The following is a 16,817-nucleotide window of genomic DNA, read 5'->3' on the forward strand; positions in this document are numbered from 1 at the left end:
AAAATTCATATTAAAAATCTACAATTCTAATGACAGTGGCAATAATATTAATAAACATAGTGTTTCAGTCCAAGGTGCATTAGGAAAGTGCAAAAAGAGTATAAATAAAAGGGAAAAGGTATAAAGTCACTGAACAAAAACATCTATAATAGGGGATTTCGTTTTCACGAAACTCATAAAAATCATTTAATTTAAAATTCCAAGTTAAGGCCCCCTGGCTGTAATGTGCCTATATCTTATATGGCATTCATCTTTGCTTTTGCCAGTTGGTTCTTATCTTCTTTCTGCCTCCAGATTGGTTTTATATACCGTAACCCACAAAATCTATTTATTTCTTTAATGGAATTTTGATGATGATTCAGAAAATGGTCTGATAATGCATGTGTTGTTAGTCCTTTTATTATATTACGGAGATGTTCTCCAATGCGGACCTTAAATGGTCTAGTCATTCGGCCGATATACCACAGTCCGCATTTACATTCTATCCCGTAGATTATATTACTGGTATTACATGACATAAAGTCTGAGATTCTGAATATTTTACCATTTATATTAACTTTAGTCAGTTTAGTACTTGTACCTTTTATACACTTACATCCAAAGGCCACACCATAAAACCCTTCGATTTTATAGTTGTCATATGTTTTTTAGGCAGTAATGTACTTTTTACCAATTGATTACTCAAGTTTTGGGCTCTCTTATAAATACATTTCAGATTTGTTGGTAACAATGATCCTATAACTGGGTCCTTTTTAAAATTCCCCAATGTTTCATAATGGACTTTTCAATATCCTTATATTGACTACTATAGGTTGTTCCAAAAGACCATTCATATGTACTATCCCCCCATTTTACATTTGGTTTGATCTCTAATAAATCTTTCCTAGGACCCCTTGGTCTTTTTAGTAGAACTCTTAAACCGAACATGTCAGCCTCAGGAATTTTGGGCACTGAGGCAGTATTCAGCCATTCAACTCTTCATGATGGAGAGAGGCACAAAATACCTCATGTTTCAGTGATGACATTAGTATCTAAGGAAAAGAATGATCGCCTTCTGACTAATTTGGTCCAGCCAGCAAAATGGCCGCCTCCAGTAGGTGGAGACCAGAAAAAAAAATGGTATATTTGTGTATACAATTTTCCTGTGTTTTTCCTCCAACACAGGTAGAGAAACCACATGGACAAATAAACGAGACTATTGCAAACGGTATCGGAATAGTCTTCGGATCTACGGACCTCACAGACGAGTCCATAGAAAAATCTACAGAGGTGACGTAAGTACCTTAACCCCTTAATGACAGTAACTATTATAGCTTCAAACTATCAGTATACTGATAAATATTTTTTGGCATACCTCCTAACTGTCCCACGGTGGGGCTGGGGGGGGGGGGGGGGCAAATTAAGAGAAGAGAGGGTGCATGTGCAGGCTTCATGAGGTCCCTCTCCTCTCTGGTAATGCTTCAGTCTCTGGCTAAAAACATATTATGCCCCTGTACCTGTCAGGGGTTCTGCTCATTGTCAGGGCCAGGATCCCCTTACCTGTTCGCAGCTGCCCCCTCTTCAAGAGCAAAGTATTGACTGCTATTTATGGGCACTGTTCACCCTCCTCCCTAGAGGCAACAGCTGCGTGAGAAGTGGTGTCAGAGGGGTAAATCCAGGTTCCAGTAATGACTAGGAGATTCAGAGGTTAAAGGTGTTGTGTGGAGACCAGTTTATTATAGACAGAGCTAGCATTCCAGTGGGCACTGGAAAGAGGGACAGAGTTTGTTGTGGGAGAGATGTGAATGAGATTATCAGGTTTCTGTAGCGTTGAGGTGAAATTAAGTTGGAGATGAAGAGACTGTAGTGATGGAGCGGGTTCCTGAGCTAGGAAGGGAAACTGCAGGTGGTGGGCTGGGAGGGAGTATAGTGTGATGTGGATGGAGGTGAGGTGCGGTGACAGGGAGAGGAAGGAGCAGTGGTGCAAGTAGAAAAAATGTCATACAGGTACCGTGTGTGCGCGCCGAAGGTGCAAGCGCCCAAAAATGGGTGTGGCCAAATGCCACATGGGGCGTGGCCAATGAAAATTAGGGCGTGATACACATATGGGGGAGGGGCAGATACACATATGACCCCAATAGTGCCAGATACACGTTGACCCACAGTACCAGATATACATTGCTCCACAGTGCCAGATATACATTGCCCCACAGTGCCAGATACACGTTGCCCCACAGTGCCAGATATACATTGCCCCACAATGCCAGATATACATTGCCCCACAGTGCCAGATATACATTGCCTCACTGTGCCAGATACACAAATGTCCCCAGAGTGCCAGATATGCATTGCCTCACAGTGCCAGATATACATTGCCCCACAGTGCCAGATACACGTTGCCCCACAGTGCCAGATATACATTACCCCACAGTGCCAGATATACATTGCCCCACAGTGCCAGATATACATTGCCCCACAGTGCCAGATATACATTGCCCCACAGTGCCAGATATACATTGCCTCACTGTGCCAGATACACAAATGTCCCCAGAGTGCCAGATATGCATTGCCTCACAGTGCCAGATATACATTGCCCCACAGTGCCAGATACACATTGCCCCACAGTGCCAGATATACATTACCCCACAGTGCCAGATATACATTGCCCCACAGTGCCAGATATACATTGCCCCACAGTGCCAGATATACATTGCCTCACTATGCCAGATACACAAATGTCCCCACAGTGCCAGATATACATTGCCTCACAGTGCCAGATATATATTACCCCACAGTGCCAGATATACATTGCCCCACAGTGCCAGATATACATTGCCCCACAGTGCCAGATACACCTTGCCTCACAGTGCCAGATATATGTTGCCCCACAGTGCCAGATACACGTTGCCACACAGTGCCAGATATACATTGCCTCACAGTGCCAGATACACAAATGTCCCCAGAGTGGCAGATATACATTGCCTCACAGTGCCAGATATACATTACCCCACAGTGCCAGATATACATTGCCCTACAGTGCCAGATATACATTGCCCCACAGTGCCAGATACACGTTGCCTCACAGTGCAAGATATATGTTGCCCCACAGTGCCAGATACACGTTGACACACAGTGCCAGATATACATTGCCCCACAGTGCCAGATATACATTACCCCACAGTGCCAGATACACATTGCCCCATAGTGCCAGATACACATTGCTCCCCAGTGCCAGATACACAATGCCCTCACTGTGTCAGATATATATTGCCCCCCCCCCCCCAGTGCCAGATACAGAAATGCCCCCAGTGCCAGATACACATGTCCCTGCAGTGCCAGATATGCCCCCAGTGCCAGATACAGAAATGCCCCCAGTGCCAGATACACATGTCACCGCAGTGCCAGATATGCCCCCAGTGCCAGATACACATGTCCCGCAGTGCCAGATATACCCCCAGTGCAGATACACATGTCACCGCAGTGCCAGATATGCCCCCAGTGCCAGATACACATGTCCCCCCAGTGCCAGATATGCCCCCAGTGCCAGATACACATGTCCCCCCAGTGCCAGATGTGCCCCCCGTGCCAGATACACATGTCCCCCCGTGCCAGATATGCTCCAAGTGACAGGTATATATACCCCCCCAGTGCCAGATATGCCCCCAGTGCCAGGTATACATAAATCCCCCCCATGCTGCTCACCGCTGCTGCTGTCCTGTCTCCTGTGTGTGTGAGGGGAGGAGAGCGCAGCGTGCACCTCTCCTTCCCCTCAGTCTCCAGCGGGTGCGGGTGAGTTCAATTCAGCGCCGATCTGTGAGCCAATCAAAGCTCGAGGTCCGGCAGCCTTGGCTGCAGGTCCTCAAGCTCTGATTGGCTCACGGGCGGAACTGATTTGAACGAAGACACTGAGGGGCAGGAGAGGTTCACGCTGCGCTCTCCTCCCCTCACATTAGTGGTAGCGAGTGGCGGCCCATCGGTGTGGGTACGGCGTACCCACGGCTAAATTCTTAAGGGTACGCTGTACCCACCCATACCCACATACTTGCACCGCTGGGAAGGATTGAGCAGGGTCTAGTGGTGGGGTAGTAGGACAATGGTGGGGAAGTGGTCAATGATAGTGGATATTCTCATGAATGACAACATGGTCACCTTCGACAAGATATAGCGCACCCACTGTGAGATAAGCATCACCTTATACTCTGTGACTACCATAATAAAGTGCTGCAGATAAGGATCTAATGTCCTCTTCTTATTCTTGTCTTCTCTAGGAGAGGGGAGTGGACCGCTATTAAAAGGTGCTCAGGGGACGGTTATCTGGTGGCGGCTGCACTGAAATACTACCACATAGATAAATATAGAGGATCTTTGAGCAACATCAAGTTCCTGTGTTCCACTGGAGAATATCTGGAGGGAGATGGAGAGAAACGGGGGAGTTTTCAAGCCATGAGTAAGACCTGCCCTGATGGGATCGATAGTTTCCAGACTATTCAATATAGTGGAAAAAGACTGGGCCACAATTGGCCTATCTGGAGTGATGTTTTTTTTATTTGCTCTCCCCCGATACCAACCAACAGACCAACATGTCCGCCCCATGCCTTCACTTGGCACAGAGTGACATAGTAAAGTTTTAACTCTCTGAATAAAGAGGAAAATGCATTCACACAGACTGGCTCCTTTTTAAAAGTAACACAATGCACAAACACCATTTATATTGTAAGTTGGCTTCAGCAGTGTTGTGTTTAAGTGGCCAACCAATCAGCTGCTGTCGTGTGTTTGAAAAATGACCGATAGGAGCAGATTGTCTGGAGCACCTTTTACGATTAGTAACGAGGGATAACATGAATATCACTCATTGTTAAATCTGCCCCTAAGTCACCTCTATAAATACCACTGGTTGATTAACTCGTGACAGGTTCGAGGCTTATTCTGGTCAAAACACTTGAAGAGGGGTCTGGCTTGTCTGAATCATTGAGGGGCTGTGGGCGGAAATGGCCGACTGCACGTGTGATGGTTGTAGAAACACTATTGTAACGTGCATACATGAAATGGTTTAGCACCAAAAACATGATGACCCAAATAACTGCTACGAGTAGGGAGACTTATAGGAGACCTCAACACACGATCCATGTTTTCCCAATAACCATTCATCATCCCCAATAGGAAGATCCTTGAATGTCAGTAAATACCCCTTCCCAATGGGAGGAGTCATTGGGCCTGAGACGCCCACTTGTAGCATCATGCGGCAGTGCAAATCTATCTCTGTTGCATCTTTAGAACATCAGGAACGCCCTGCATTAATCTACAGACCTTGTGGTAAGTATCGCAACACATGCTCTTTGCGACTTGAACGCATTTGCAGATTTACAACATCGGCAAACTGAGTGCGGACAACTCTGTGTAAGGCCCATTGCCCTTTAGGCTGGCCAATAGAAGAAGTATGAAAAGTAAATGTGAGTATTGAACAGTTGCTGTATGGAAAATAGTGTTCACTCTAGGGCAGTGCCAGATTAAGGTCCACATGGGCCTGGAGCTGACATTTACAAAGGGCACAATTGTGTGCGGCAACAGGGGATGTGGCCTTCCTTCAATCACCTCAACTGACCTCTCCTCTTCACCTATATCAACAGTGTAATGTGAAAGTCAACAAACAAAAGAAAACCACTGTGTGTAGCAGTGGCGCTTAAACCCATAAAAATGCCCACTGCCGCTTATACACATAATGCCCATGGTAGCAGTGCCACTTATGCACATAATGCGCACAGTAGCAGTGCTCTTATACACATAATAGTGCCCACGATAGCAGTGCTCTTATACACATAATAATGCCCACGGTAGCAGTGCCACTTATACACATAATGCCCACAGTAGCAGTACTCTTATACACATAATAATGTCCATGTAGCAGTGCCGCCTATACACATAATGCCCATGGCAGCCACGTCGCTTATTCACATAATGCCTATGGCAGCCGTGCCACTTAAACACATAATAATGCCCATGGTATCAGTGCCTCTCATACACATAATGCCCATAATTGCAGTGCCACTTATACACATAACAATGCCGACGGTATTAAGGCGGTCGCTAGCAATTCATACCACACCCTATTAAAGCATCTTATATACATAATGCTCACAGTAGCAGTGCCAGTTATACACAATTCCCATGGTAGCAGTGCTCTTATACACATAATAATGCCCACAGTAGCAGTGCAAATTATACAAATAATAATGCCCATAGTATTAATGCCCCTTACACACACAATAATGCCCATAGTTGCAGTGCCACTTATACCCATAGCAATGCCCACTGTAGCAGTGCTGCTTATACACATAATAATGCCCACAGTATCAATGCCCCTTATACATATAATAATATCCACAAGGTACTTTATCAGTGCCCCTTATACATATAATAATGATCACAAGGTACTTTATCAGTGCCCCTTATACACATAATAATGCCCACAAGGTATCAGTGCCGCTTATACACGTAATAATGCTCACAAGGTACTTTATCAGTGCCGCTTATACACATAATAATGTCCACAAGGTATAAGTGCCGCTTATACACGTAATAATGCCCATGGTAGCAGTGCCACTTATACCCATAGCAATGCCCAGTGTAGCAGTGCTGCTTATACACATAATAATGCCCACGGTATCAATGCCCCTTATACACATAATAATGCCCACAAGGTATCAGTGCCGCATATACAAATAATAATGCCCACAAGGTATCAGTACCACTTATACACATAATAATGGCCACAAGGTATCAGTGCCCCTTATACACATAATAATGCTCACAAGGTACTTTATCAGTGCCGCTTATACACATAATAATGCCCACAAGGTATCAGTGCCGCTTATACACGTAATAATGCCCATGGTATCAGTGCCTCTCATACGCATAATGCCCATGGTTGCAGTTCCGCTTATACATATAACAATGGCCACGGTATCAGTGCTGCTTATACACATAACAATGCCCATGGTAGCAGTGCCTCACATACGCATAATGCCCATAGTTGCAGTGCCACTTACACATATAACATTGCCCACGGTATTAAAGCGGGTGCCGGCAACTCATACCACACCCTATTAAGCATCTTATATACATAATGTCCACGGTAGCAGGGCCAGTTATACACATAATGCCCACAGCAGCAGTGCTCTAATACACATAATAATGCCCACAGTAGCAGTGCCATTTATACACATAATAATGCCTGATAATGCTGATTTATCTACAGGAATGAAAGCTATACCTTAAACTCACCTTAAATACACTTTACCATGGAGCCGCTGCGGCCTCTATACCTAATACACACTCTACGTACATTGTACGCTATTAGCGTACAAAGTCCCGTACTTTGTACGGACTTTGCATATAAACGCCGCGCTGACGGTAAAAAGTACACACAGCGCGTACACACCATAGGCGTGCGCAGCTAATTTTATTAGGGGGTGCCCCGCAGGAAGGGCGTGCCTATCACCACCCAGGGGCATGTTTATCACTATTTTACATTCTCTTAGTAAAATCACATGGCTTAATCTAATTTCTCCCTAGTTCTTAATAATAAAGTAGATCCAAAACACCCCAGAGAAATAAAATGAAACATAGTAGTGCGACCCCCTGCCGGTACTAACTGTCCGCTACGGCATTACCCTGAGTCCTAGCTGCTGCTGCATCCTATCACTGCTTACACTTCCCCAACCTATAGTATACCTTACCCAGTGGTGGAATTAGAGAGTGGTGTGTCTAGGTGCATATGCATCCCCCCCCCCTCCAACACACACACACACACACACACACACACACACACACACACACACACACACACCAACACACACACACACACACACACACACACACACACACACACACACACCTCATCCCTTGCACCCCCAGTACCTACACCCTTATTTTGAGTGGGCCACTCTGAAAGGTACGGGAGATTTAGGGGGCCGAACATTTGAGTTTTAATATAAGACAAGTAAAATTTAAAATTTACACGTGCCATCATAGCCACTTTCTATGCCATCAGTCCCCTCCTTCGCAGAACACCAGCATTTGTCACACATGTCCCCATGCTCACCAGCTACTGAAAGTAGTGCCCCTTATTCACATTACGCCACATGGTATGAGCCGAAATTCACATTATGAAACATGGTACGAACCGAAATTCACATTATGCCATACAGTATGAGCTCGCACACAGATTCACCAACACCCGGCCACTGCTGCTCAGTACACTTCTCGGCAGCTGCCGGCCAGCTGACGACGCTGAAAATGAAGACCGCAGAGCCATGTCGGGTCCTGACTGTGCCTGCCAGGTACAGTCCACTACTGAGATCAATCATAGCAGCATGGGAAGGGCTGACAGCAGCGGCCTCATCCATGCAGCTGTAATAAAATAAAAATATAAATAAAAATCAACTGAACGAACTGGGGGCACGTGCCTGAATCTGCCACCATCTTCAGCACACACAGCATAGATTATATTATGCACAGACACCCCCTCCCCATAGCACACCCATACTATATTACATTATATACAGCCCTCCCTTCCCATAGCACACCCATACTATATTACCTTATTCACAGCACAGCCCTCCCCCAGAGCACATCCATAGTATATTATGATATATCCAGCCCCCTCCCCCAAAGCACACCCAAACCCATAGTATTTTACATTGTACACAAGCTCCCCTCCCCCATAGCACACCCATGCTACATTATACACAACCCCCTCCCCCATAGCACACCCATACTGTACTGCATTATACACAGCCCCCCCAGCACATCCATAGTTTATTATAATATACACAGCCCTCCCACTCCCATAATATATTACATTGTACAGAAGCCCCCCCTCCCCATAGCACACCCATACTATATTATACACACCCCTGAACATTAGGGGGTGCCTGTGCGCACCAGGCACCCCCCCTGCGCACGCCTATGGTACACACCCAGAGATACACCGCAAACCCTTAACAGCTATGCAATGCAATGATAATACACTTTAAACCTTAGCAGGGCAATGAAGACACTACACCAGATTGTAATTAAACCGCTGGGTTCTGACACCACAGCGTATTATTGCTGAAAGGGGGTTACAATACAAACAATACAATTTAATATACTATAACAGAGTAAATGGCTACATTCAATGGTACATACGTGATTGGATTCACTGCGCTAGCCGGTCCGGTCCTCGGTCATCTAATAGATAACGTTGTGAGTCTTGTGTCAGACCAGGCCTGCAGCAGGCTCTCTTTATACAATTCATCCAAAACATAACACAATGGATACTGTAATCTCTTTGTCCACTGGACACAGGGATGCACATTTACAGTACAGGAGAGGTCATAGGTCGGTTTGAATAGGTAGGCGATGTCTGTTCCAACTGCTCTTGTGGGTGGTCTCCGCTGGGTTCCCGCCGCATGCTAAATGTATATTAAATACAGTTTTTATCTATATTCTGCTTCTGCACATAACTATCCGCAGGAACATGCGATCTTCCTCAAACTAACAGCGGAATGTTACCCTTAAAATACCCTTCAGCTGGATACCAGACACCACCTTATAACCTAGTTCTGTCCCCTCCTTTTCTGTAAAGGTGAATCCCTTTGTTCTGTTACCATTTAAACAGCTGTTACTTTCTGATGTGGTGCAGGGAGACTATGTGTACATTGTGCACTATTTGGATTAAATATGTAATGTGTTTTGATAGCTTTCCATGCGTTCACAAACTCTACCATAAATACCCATACCACGCGCTAATGTGCAGGACCGCGGGAGCGACCATATACGCAAATTGCGGATATGTGTACGCATGGCAGAACAAGTACACGCGCTGAGGCTATCTGTGTGTAGTTTGTACGTAATGTGTGTACTGCAATATTTTTCGACTTTGACAGTCCACCCTTTGGCAGTCAATAATAACTGCCACTATCTAATCACTAAACAGAAAAATATCTATACAATATCTACAGAAGTTTAAATGGTCGGGGGTGTCACAACTGAGGGCCTGAGCTGACGGGAGGCAGCCTCAGTTGTAGGGGCTGAGATGTAACGGAACCTGGGAGGTTGTATCAGACCCCTAGACATGTAAGTAACATGTAGAATAACTGCCCGAAGGCGTGACCACGACAACCAGGATAAAAGTCAATGATGTTTATTATGACAAACTCCGTAACACAGCAGCAGTAAAAGGAAACATAAAAGTCAACAGAGGATAAATACAATTCCTGGGTACTACAGGGTGGCAAGGGCCACAGGCACTGGTAGTGTGAGACAGTTCTTATAATCTTCTAGTTGGAAAGTCCTTACCAGGCCTGACTGTAGCAATGGAGAGAACCCAGGATCGTACCAGCTGATGTTCCAGGAAAGGCTGGGCTGCTGAAGGTAAAACGGCTGCTGTGGATACTGGCTGGAACCAGACTGTTGTTGGTACGGAGTGGATACTGGCTGGAACCAGTTAAATAATAAACGAACTTGAGAGCGATGAAATAATAATGAAGTTTGGAGTTTGAGAGCGGTGAAATAATAATACCAGTGGAGAGTGGTAAACTGCAGAAAAGGACACCGGCCCTTTAAGAGAAGCTGTACACTGCTGGAAGCTGGGCTGGAAGCAGGTGATCGTTTGAGAGCGGTGAAATAATAATACCGGTGGAGAGTGGTAAACTGCAGAAAGGACACCGGCCCTTTAAGAGAAGCTGTACACTGCTGGAAGCTGGGCTGGAAGCAGGTGATTGTTTGAGAGCGGTGAAATAATAATACCGGTGGAGAGTGGTAAACTGCAGAAAGGACACCGGCCCTTTAAGAGAAGCTGTACACTGCTGGAAGCTGGGCTGGAAGCAGGTGATTGTTGTAGCTGGAAACAGGTGAGTCCAGAATGGATCGGAGAGTCAGGCTACACCGCAGATGGAATGCTGGTGCGGGTCTCTATAGCAGAAGTCTGGAGACAGGAGCTGGAACCTGGAAGACAACCACAGGAGAGAGACAAACTGGAACTAGGTTAGACAACCAAAGCACTGACGCCTTCCTTGCTCAGGCACAGCATATTTATACCTGCAGCAAGGAAGGGGTTGGCTAGGCAATTATGCAGATTAACAATACAGACAGCAGATTGGTGGAAATGATCAGATGACAAAATCCAAGATGGCTGCGCCCATGCAGACACTTGGAGGGAAGTTTGGTTTGTAATCCATGTGAGAATTGAAACAGCAATGGCGGCGCCGGCCACAGGAGACAGGAGACGCCAGACTGATGATTGCACATCTAAACCACGCGGGCACAGCGGAGGCCGCGGCTGACGTAATCGCCACTCAGACACTCTGCATGCAGGAACTCAGGGACAGCGGTGGAGGCCGCGGGGAACGCCATTCCAGATGTTACATGGCGCCGCGGTGACCGCGTCTCAGAGTGACAGGAGAGGAGGCAGGAATGTGGACATCAGTGTAACGGATGGGATCCGGTCCTGGAACGCTGAGCCAGCCTCAGGAGGCATCTGAAGGGTAAGTAATGGCGTCCAGATACCCGGATCGTGACAGCACCCCCCCCTTTAGGAGTGGCCCCAGGACACTTCTTAGGCTTTAAAGGAAACTTTGCGTGGAAATTTTGGACCAAGGCAGGAGCATGGACGTCTGAGGCATTGGTCCAAGAGCGTTCTTCAGGACCATAGCCCTTCCAGTCAATGAGGTATTGTAACTGACCGTAACGGAAACGTGAGTCCAAAATCTTGGCCACCTCGTACTCGACTCCCCGTTGAGTCTGAACTTTGGGAGCTGGAGGAAGTGCGGAATGAAACCGATTCAGGATCAGCGGTTTCAACAAAGAAACATGAAATGTCCTGGGTATTTTCAAGAAGGATGGTAACTGTAACCTGTAGGCAACAGGATTGATGACTTGTTCAATCTTGAAGGGTCCGATGTAGCGAGGTGCAAATTTCATGCTGGGAACTCTCAACCTCAAATTCTTCGTGGACAGCCACACACGATCACCCACCTTGAGAGCAGGAACCGCTCTATGCTTCCTATCGGCAAACTTCTTATACCTGAATGAGGCTTTAAGCAGGGCTGCGCGGACGTTCCTCCAGTTATTTGAAAACTGACGCAAGGTGACATCCACTGCTGGAACAGAAGTTGCGGGAAGCGGTTGGAATTCTGGGACTTTAGGGTGGAATCCATAATTAATGAAGAATGGTGTAGAAGAAGATGAGGAATGGTATTGATTGTTTTGGCTGAACTCGGCCCAAGGAAGGAGTTGAACCCAGTCATCTTGAGAGGAAGACACATATATACGGAGGAAGGCCTCCAAGTCCTGATTCACCCTCTCGGTTTGACCATTGGTCTGAGGATGGTAAGCCGTGGAAAACTTTAACTTGACTTGGAGGGCTTGACACAAACTTCGCCAAAATTTGGCTACAAATTGTACTCCACGATCCGAGATGATCTCTTCAGGAAGACCGTGAAGTCGGAAGATCTCTTGTATAAACACTTGAGCCAACTTGGAAGCTGACGGAAGACCGGTGAGAGGGATGAAATGTGCCATCTTGGTGAACCGGTCAACTACCACCCAGATGGTATTAAACTTGTTGCAGATAGGTAGATTGGAAACAAAGTCCATCGACAAATGGGTCCAAGGTCGACGGGGAACAGATAATGGAACCAGTTGCCCCGCAGGCGACTGGCGGGAGACTTTGTGTTGGGCACACTTTGGGCAGGAGGCAATAAATTCCATAACGTCCTTCTTCAGAGTTGGCCACCAGTAGGACCTAGAAATAAATTCAAGGGTTTTCTGAATGCCTGTATGTCCAGAAAAACGGGAAGCATGGGCCCAATGCATGAGCTTCTTCCTTAGAACTGGCTTAACAAAACTTTTCCCTGGTGGAGGCGTAGAGTCCATCCCTACCGTGGAGAATGCCAACGGATTAATAATAGGATGCTTGTCTGCAGACTCGGACTCATTTTCTTGCTCCCATGAGCGGGAAAGGGCATCGGCCTTACGATTCTGAGAACCCGGACAGAACTGGAGTTTAAAGTCAAACCTAGAGAAGAGAAGTGCCCATCTGGCCTGACGAGGATTCAGACATTGTGCGCCTTTGAGATATAAAAGATTTTTGTGGTCGGTAAGTATGGTGATTGAGTGGGAAGCTCCCTCCAACAGGTATCTCCACTCCTCCAGAGCGAGCTTGATGGCTAGCAACTCCTGATCGCCAATGGCATAGTTGCGCTCAGCTGGGGAGAACTTCCGGGAGAAGAAACTGCAAGGATGTAGATGTCCATCTTTGGCCCTCTGGGATAACACTGCTCCTACTCCAACGGAGGAGGCATCTACCTCTAAGATAAAAGGAGAGTCGGTGTCGGGCTGTTTCAGAACTGGTGCAGAGATGAACCGTTGCTTCAGAAGGTGAAAGGCCTGTGTAGCTTCCTCGGACCACTTGGATGGATTAGCACCTTTCTTGGTTAATGCAGTGATAGGCGCCACAATGGTGGAAAAGTCTCGTATAAATTTTCTATAATAATTGGCGAACCCTAAGAACCTCTGGACCCCTTTGAGGCTTAAGGGTATAGGCCAATTCTGGATTGCTTGGAGTTTCTCAGGATCCATCTCTAGTCCGGAACCGGACACAATGTAACCTAGAAACAGAATGGTTTTAACTTCAAACACACACTTCTCCAATTTACAATAGAGGTGATTGACACGGAGACGGGAAAGAACCTCTTTTACCCAGAAACGATGATCTTCGAGATTATTAGCAAAGATGAGGATGTCGTCTAGATAAACCACGACATGGCGGTACAAGATGTCCCTGAAAATCTCATTCACGAAGTGCTGGAAGACTGCTGGAGCGTTGCTCAATCCGAAGGGCATGACGAGGTACTCATAATGTCCGTCACGGGTGTTAAAGGCGGTCTTCCACTCGTCACCCTCACGGATTCGGATGAGATTGTAGGCACCCCTCAAGTCCAGCTTTGTGAAAATAGTTGCACCACTAACTCTATCAAAGAGCTCGGTAATCAGGGGTAAAGGGTATCGGTTCTTGACGGTAATGTCGTTCAGACCTCTGTAGTCGATGCACGGACGCAGACCACCGTCTTTCTTCTTAACGAAGAAGAAGCCTGCGCCGGCTGGAGAAGAAGATGGTCGGATGAAACCCTTCGCCAGGTTCTCTTTGATGTACTCTTCCATGGAGTGTGTCTCAGGCAGAGACAACGGATAAGTTCGGCCTCACGGTGGAACCTTCCCTGGAATGAGGTCGATTGGGCAGTCCCATTCTCTATGAGGAGGAAGGATATCAGCAGAGGCTTTACTGAACACGTCCGTGAAGTCTTGATATGGAGGAGGCGGAACATCAGATGACCTGGGGAAGGAAGAACAAACAGGAAGAACTTTGGCTAAACAAGTCTCAGCACAGGAGGGACCCCATGCCAGTATTTGCGTAGTCGTCCAGTCAATTGATGGGTTGTGGAGACGGAGCCATGGAAGGCCTAAAACCACTGGATATGTGGCTCTTGGAATCACTAAAAAAGAAATATACTCAGAATGAAGAACTCCCACTCTCAGACGAACTGGAAGAGTCCTTAAGGAAATGACTGCGTCAAAAATCTTGCTGCCATCCACGGCAGTCAAAGAGATGGACGAGGACAGTCTCTCGGTGGGTAGGGACCACCGTTTAACATAAGCTTCGGTTATGAAATTCCCAGCTGCTCCGGAATCAAGGAGGGCAATGACGTTCCTGTAACGTTGAGCAATTTGGAGCGACACTGGGAGGTTACAGTCATGAGGAGATGGAGAGGAGATCATTACTCCTAGCCGGCCCTCTCCTTGGCGAGCTAGGATCTGGAGTTTCCCGGACGTTTGGGACAGGCATTGATAGTGTGCGACGGAGCTGCACAGTAGAGACAGAGAGACTCAGAGAGACGTCTTCGGCGCTCAGCGGGAGATAGACGGGAACGACTAATTTGCATAGGCTCATCCTTGGATGGAGATGGTTGACGAGGAGGAGGAGCAGAAGATTTAGGAGTAGATGATCTTCCTCGCTCGGTTGCTCTCTCTCTGAAACGTAGATCAACCTTCGTGCAAAGAGAAATTAGCTCATCCAACTTAGAGGGCAAGTCTCTGGTAGCTAACTCATCCTTGATGCGTTCTGATAAGCCATGCCAGAATGCAGCATACAGGGCCTCGTCGTTCCATGCCAGTTCGGATGCCAGGATTTTAAACTGTATAAGATACTGTCCCACAGTACGTGTTCCCTGGCGTAAACGGAGAATCTCAGATGAAGCAGATGTTATCCGGCCTGGCTCGTCGAAGATGCGCCTGAATGTAGCTACAAAGTCAGTATAGGAGGATAGCAGGGGATCAGACTTCTCCCATAAAGGTGATGCCCAGTCAAGGGCTGAGCCACTGAGAAGGGAGATGATATAGGCAATTTTGGTACGGTCACTGAAGAAATTGCCAGGTAGAAGCTCAAAGTGGATTTCACATTGATTGAGAAATCCCCTGCAGAACCTTGGAGATCCATCAAATTTTGCTGGCGTTGGAAGATGAAGATGTGGACTGGAAATGGGTAAGGTGGGTGGGGTTACAGCTGGTGTCACTGTAGTGGACGCACCGGACGTGCCAGGTCCACGGAGGGTCATTTGAATCCCATCCAGCCGTGTAGAGAGATCCTGGAGACAGCAGATGATGTGGCCCTGTGCAGCCTCCTGATGTTCAAGTCGGGCTGCCAGTTCTTGCATCGGCCTGGCCGCTTGATCCTGGTCTCCGGCTGGATTCATTAGGTCAGTGCTTACTGTCACAACTGAGGGCCTGAGCTGACGGGAGGCAGCCTCAGTTGTAGGGGCTGAGATGTAACGGAACCTGGGAGGTTGTATCAGACCCCTAGACATGTAAGTAACATGTAGAATAACTGCCCGAAGGCGTGACCACGACAACCAGGATAAAAGTCAATGATGTTTATTATGACAAACTCCGTAACACAGCAGCAGTAAAAGGAAACATAAAAGTCAACAGAGGATAAATACAATTCCTGGGTACTACAGGGTGGCAAGGGCCACAGGCACTGGTAGTGTGAGACAGTTCTTATAATCTTCTAGTTGGAAAGTCCTTACCAGGCCTGACTGTAGCAATGGAGAGAACCCAGGATCGTACCAGCTGATGTTCCAGGAAAGGCTGGGCTGCTGAAGGTAAAACGGCTGCTGTGGATACTGGCTGGAACCAGACTGTTGTTGGTACGGAGTGGATACTGGCTGGAACCAGTTAAATAATAAACGAACTTGAGAGCGATGAAATAATAATGAAGTTTGGAGTTTGAGAGCGGTGAAATAATAATACCAGTGGAGAGTGGTAAACTGCAGAAAAGGACACCGGCCCTATAAGAGAAGCTGTACACTGCTGGAAGCTGGGCTGGAAGCAGGTGATTGTTTGAGAGCGGTGAAATAATAATACCGGTGGAGAGTGGTAAACTGCAGAAAGGACACCGGCCCTTTAAGAGAAGCTGTACACTGCTGGAAGCTGGGCTGGAAGCAGGTGATTGTTTGAGAGCGGTGAAATAATAATACCGGTGGAGAGTGGTAAACTGCAGAAAGGACACCGGCCCTTTAAGAGAAGCTGTACACTGCTGGAAGCTGGGCTGGAAGCAGGTGATTGTTGTAGCTGGAAACAGGTGAGTCCAGAATGGATCGGAGAGTCAGGCTACACCGCAGATGGAATGCTGGTGCGAGTCTCTATAGCAGAAGTCTGGAGACAGGAGCTGGAACCTGGAAGACAACCACAGGAGAGAGACAAACTGGAACTAGGTTAGACAACCAAAGCACTGACGC

The 16,817-nt window shown here is 47.0% G+C and overlaps 1 protein-coding gene across 1 annotated transcript in view; it reads left to right on the plus strand.

Annotated features, from left to right (window-relative positions):
• Positions 1 to 4,599, plus strand: part of LOC134934146 (uncharacterized) — a 99,970-nt gene extending 95,371 nt beyond the window's left edge. The window contains exons 3-4 of the mRNA XM_063929645.1: positions 1,165 to 1,274; positions 4,248 to 4,599. Coding sequence (XP_063785715.1) covers positions 1,165 to 1,274; positions 4,248 to 4,599 — 462 coding nt within the window. The remainder of the gene's footprint in view (positions 1 to 1,164; positions 1,275 to 4,247) is intronic.
• The last annotated feature ends 12,218 nt before the right edge of the window (positions 4,600 to 16,817 follow it).

Source organism: Pseudophryne corroboree, chromosome 6 (genome assembly GCF_028390025.1).
Source record: "Pseudophryne corroboree isolate aPseCor3 chromosome 6, aPseCor3.hap2, whole genome shotgun sequence".
Classification (NCBI taxonomy): Eukaryota; Metazoa; Chordata; class Amphibia; order Anura; family Myobatrachidae; genus Pseudophryne; species Pseudophryne corroboree.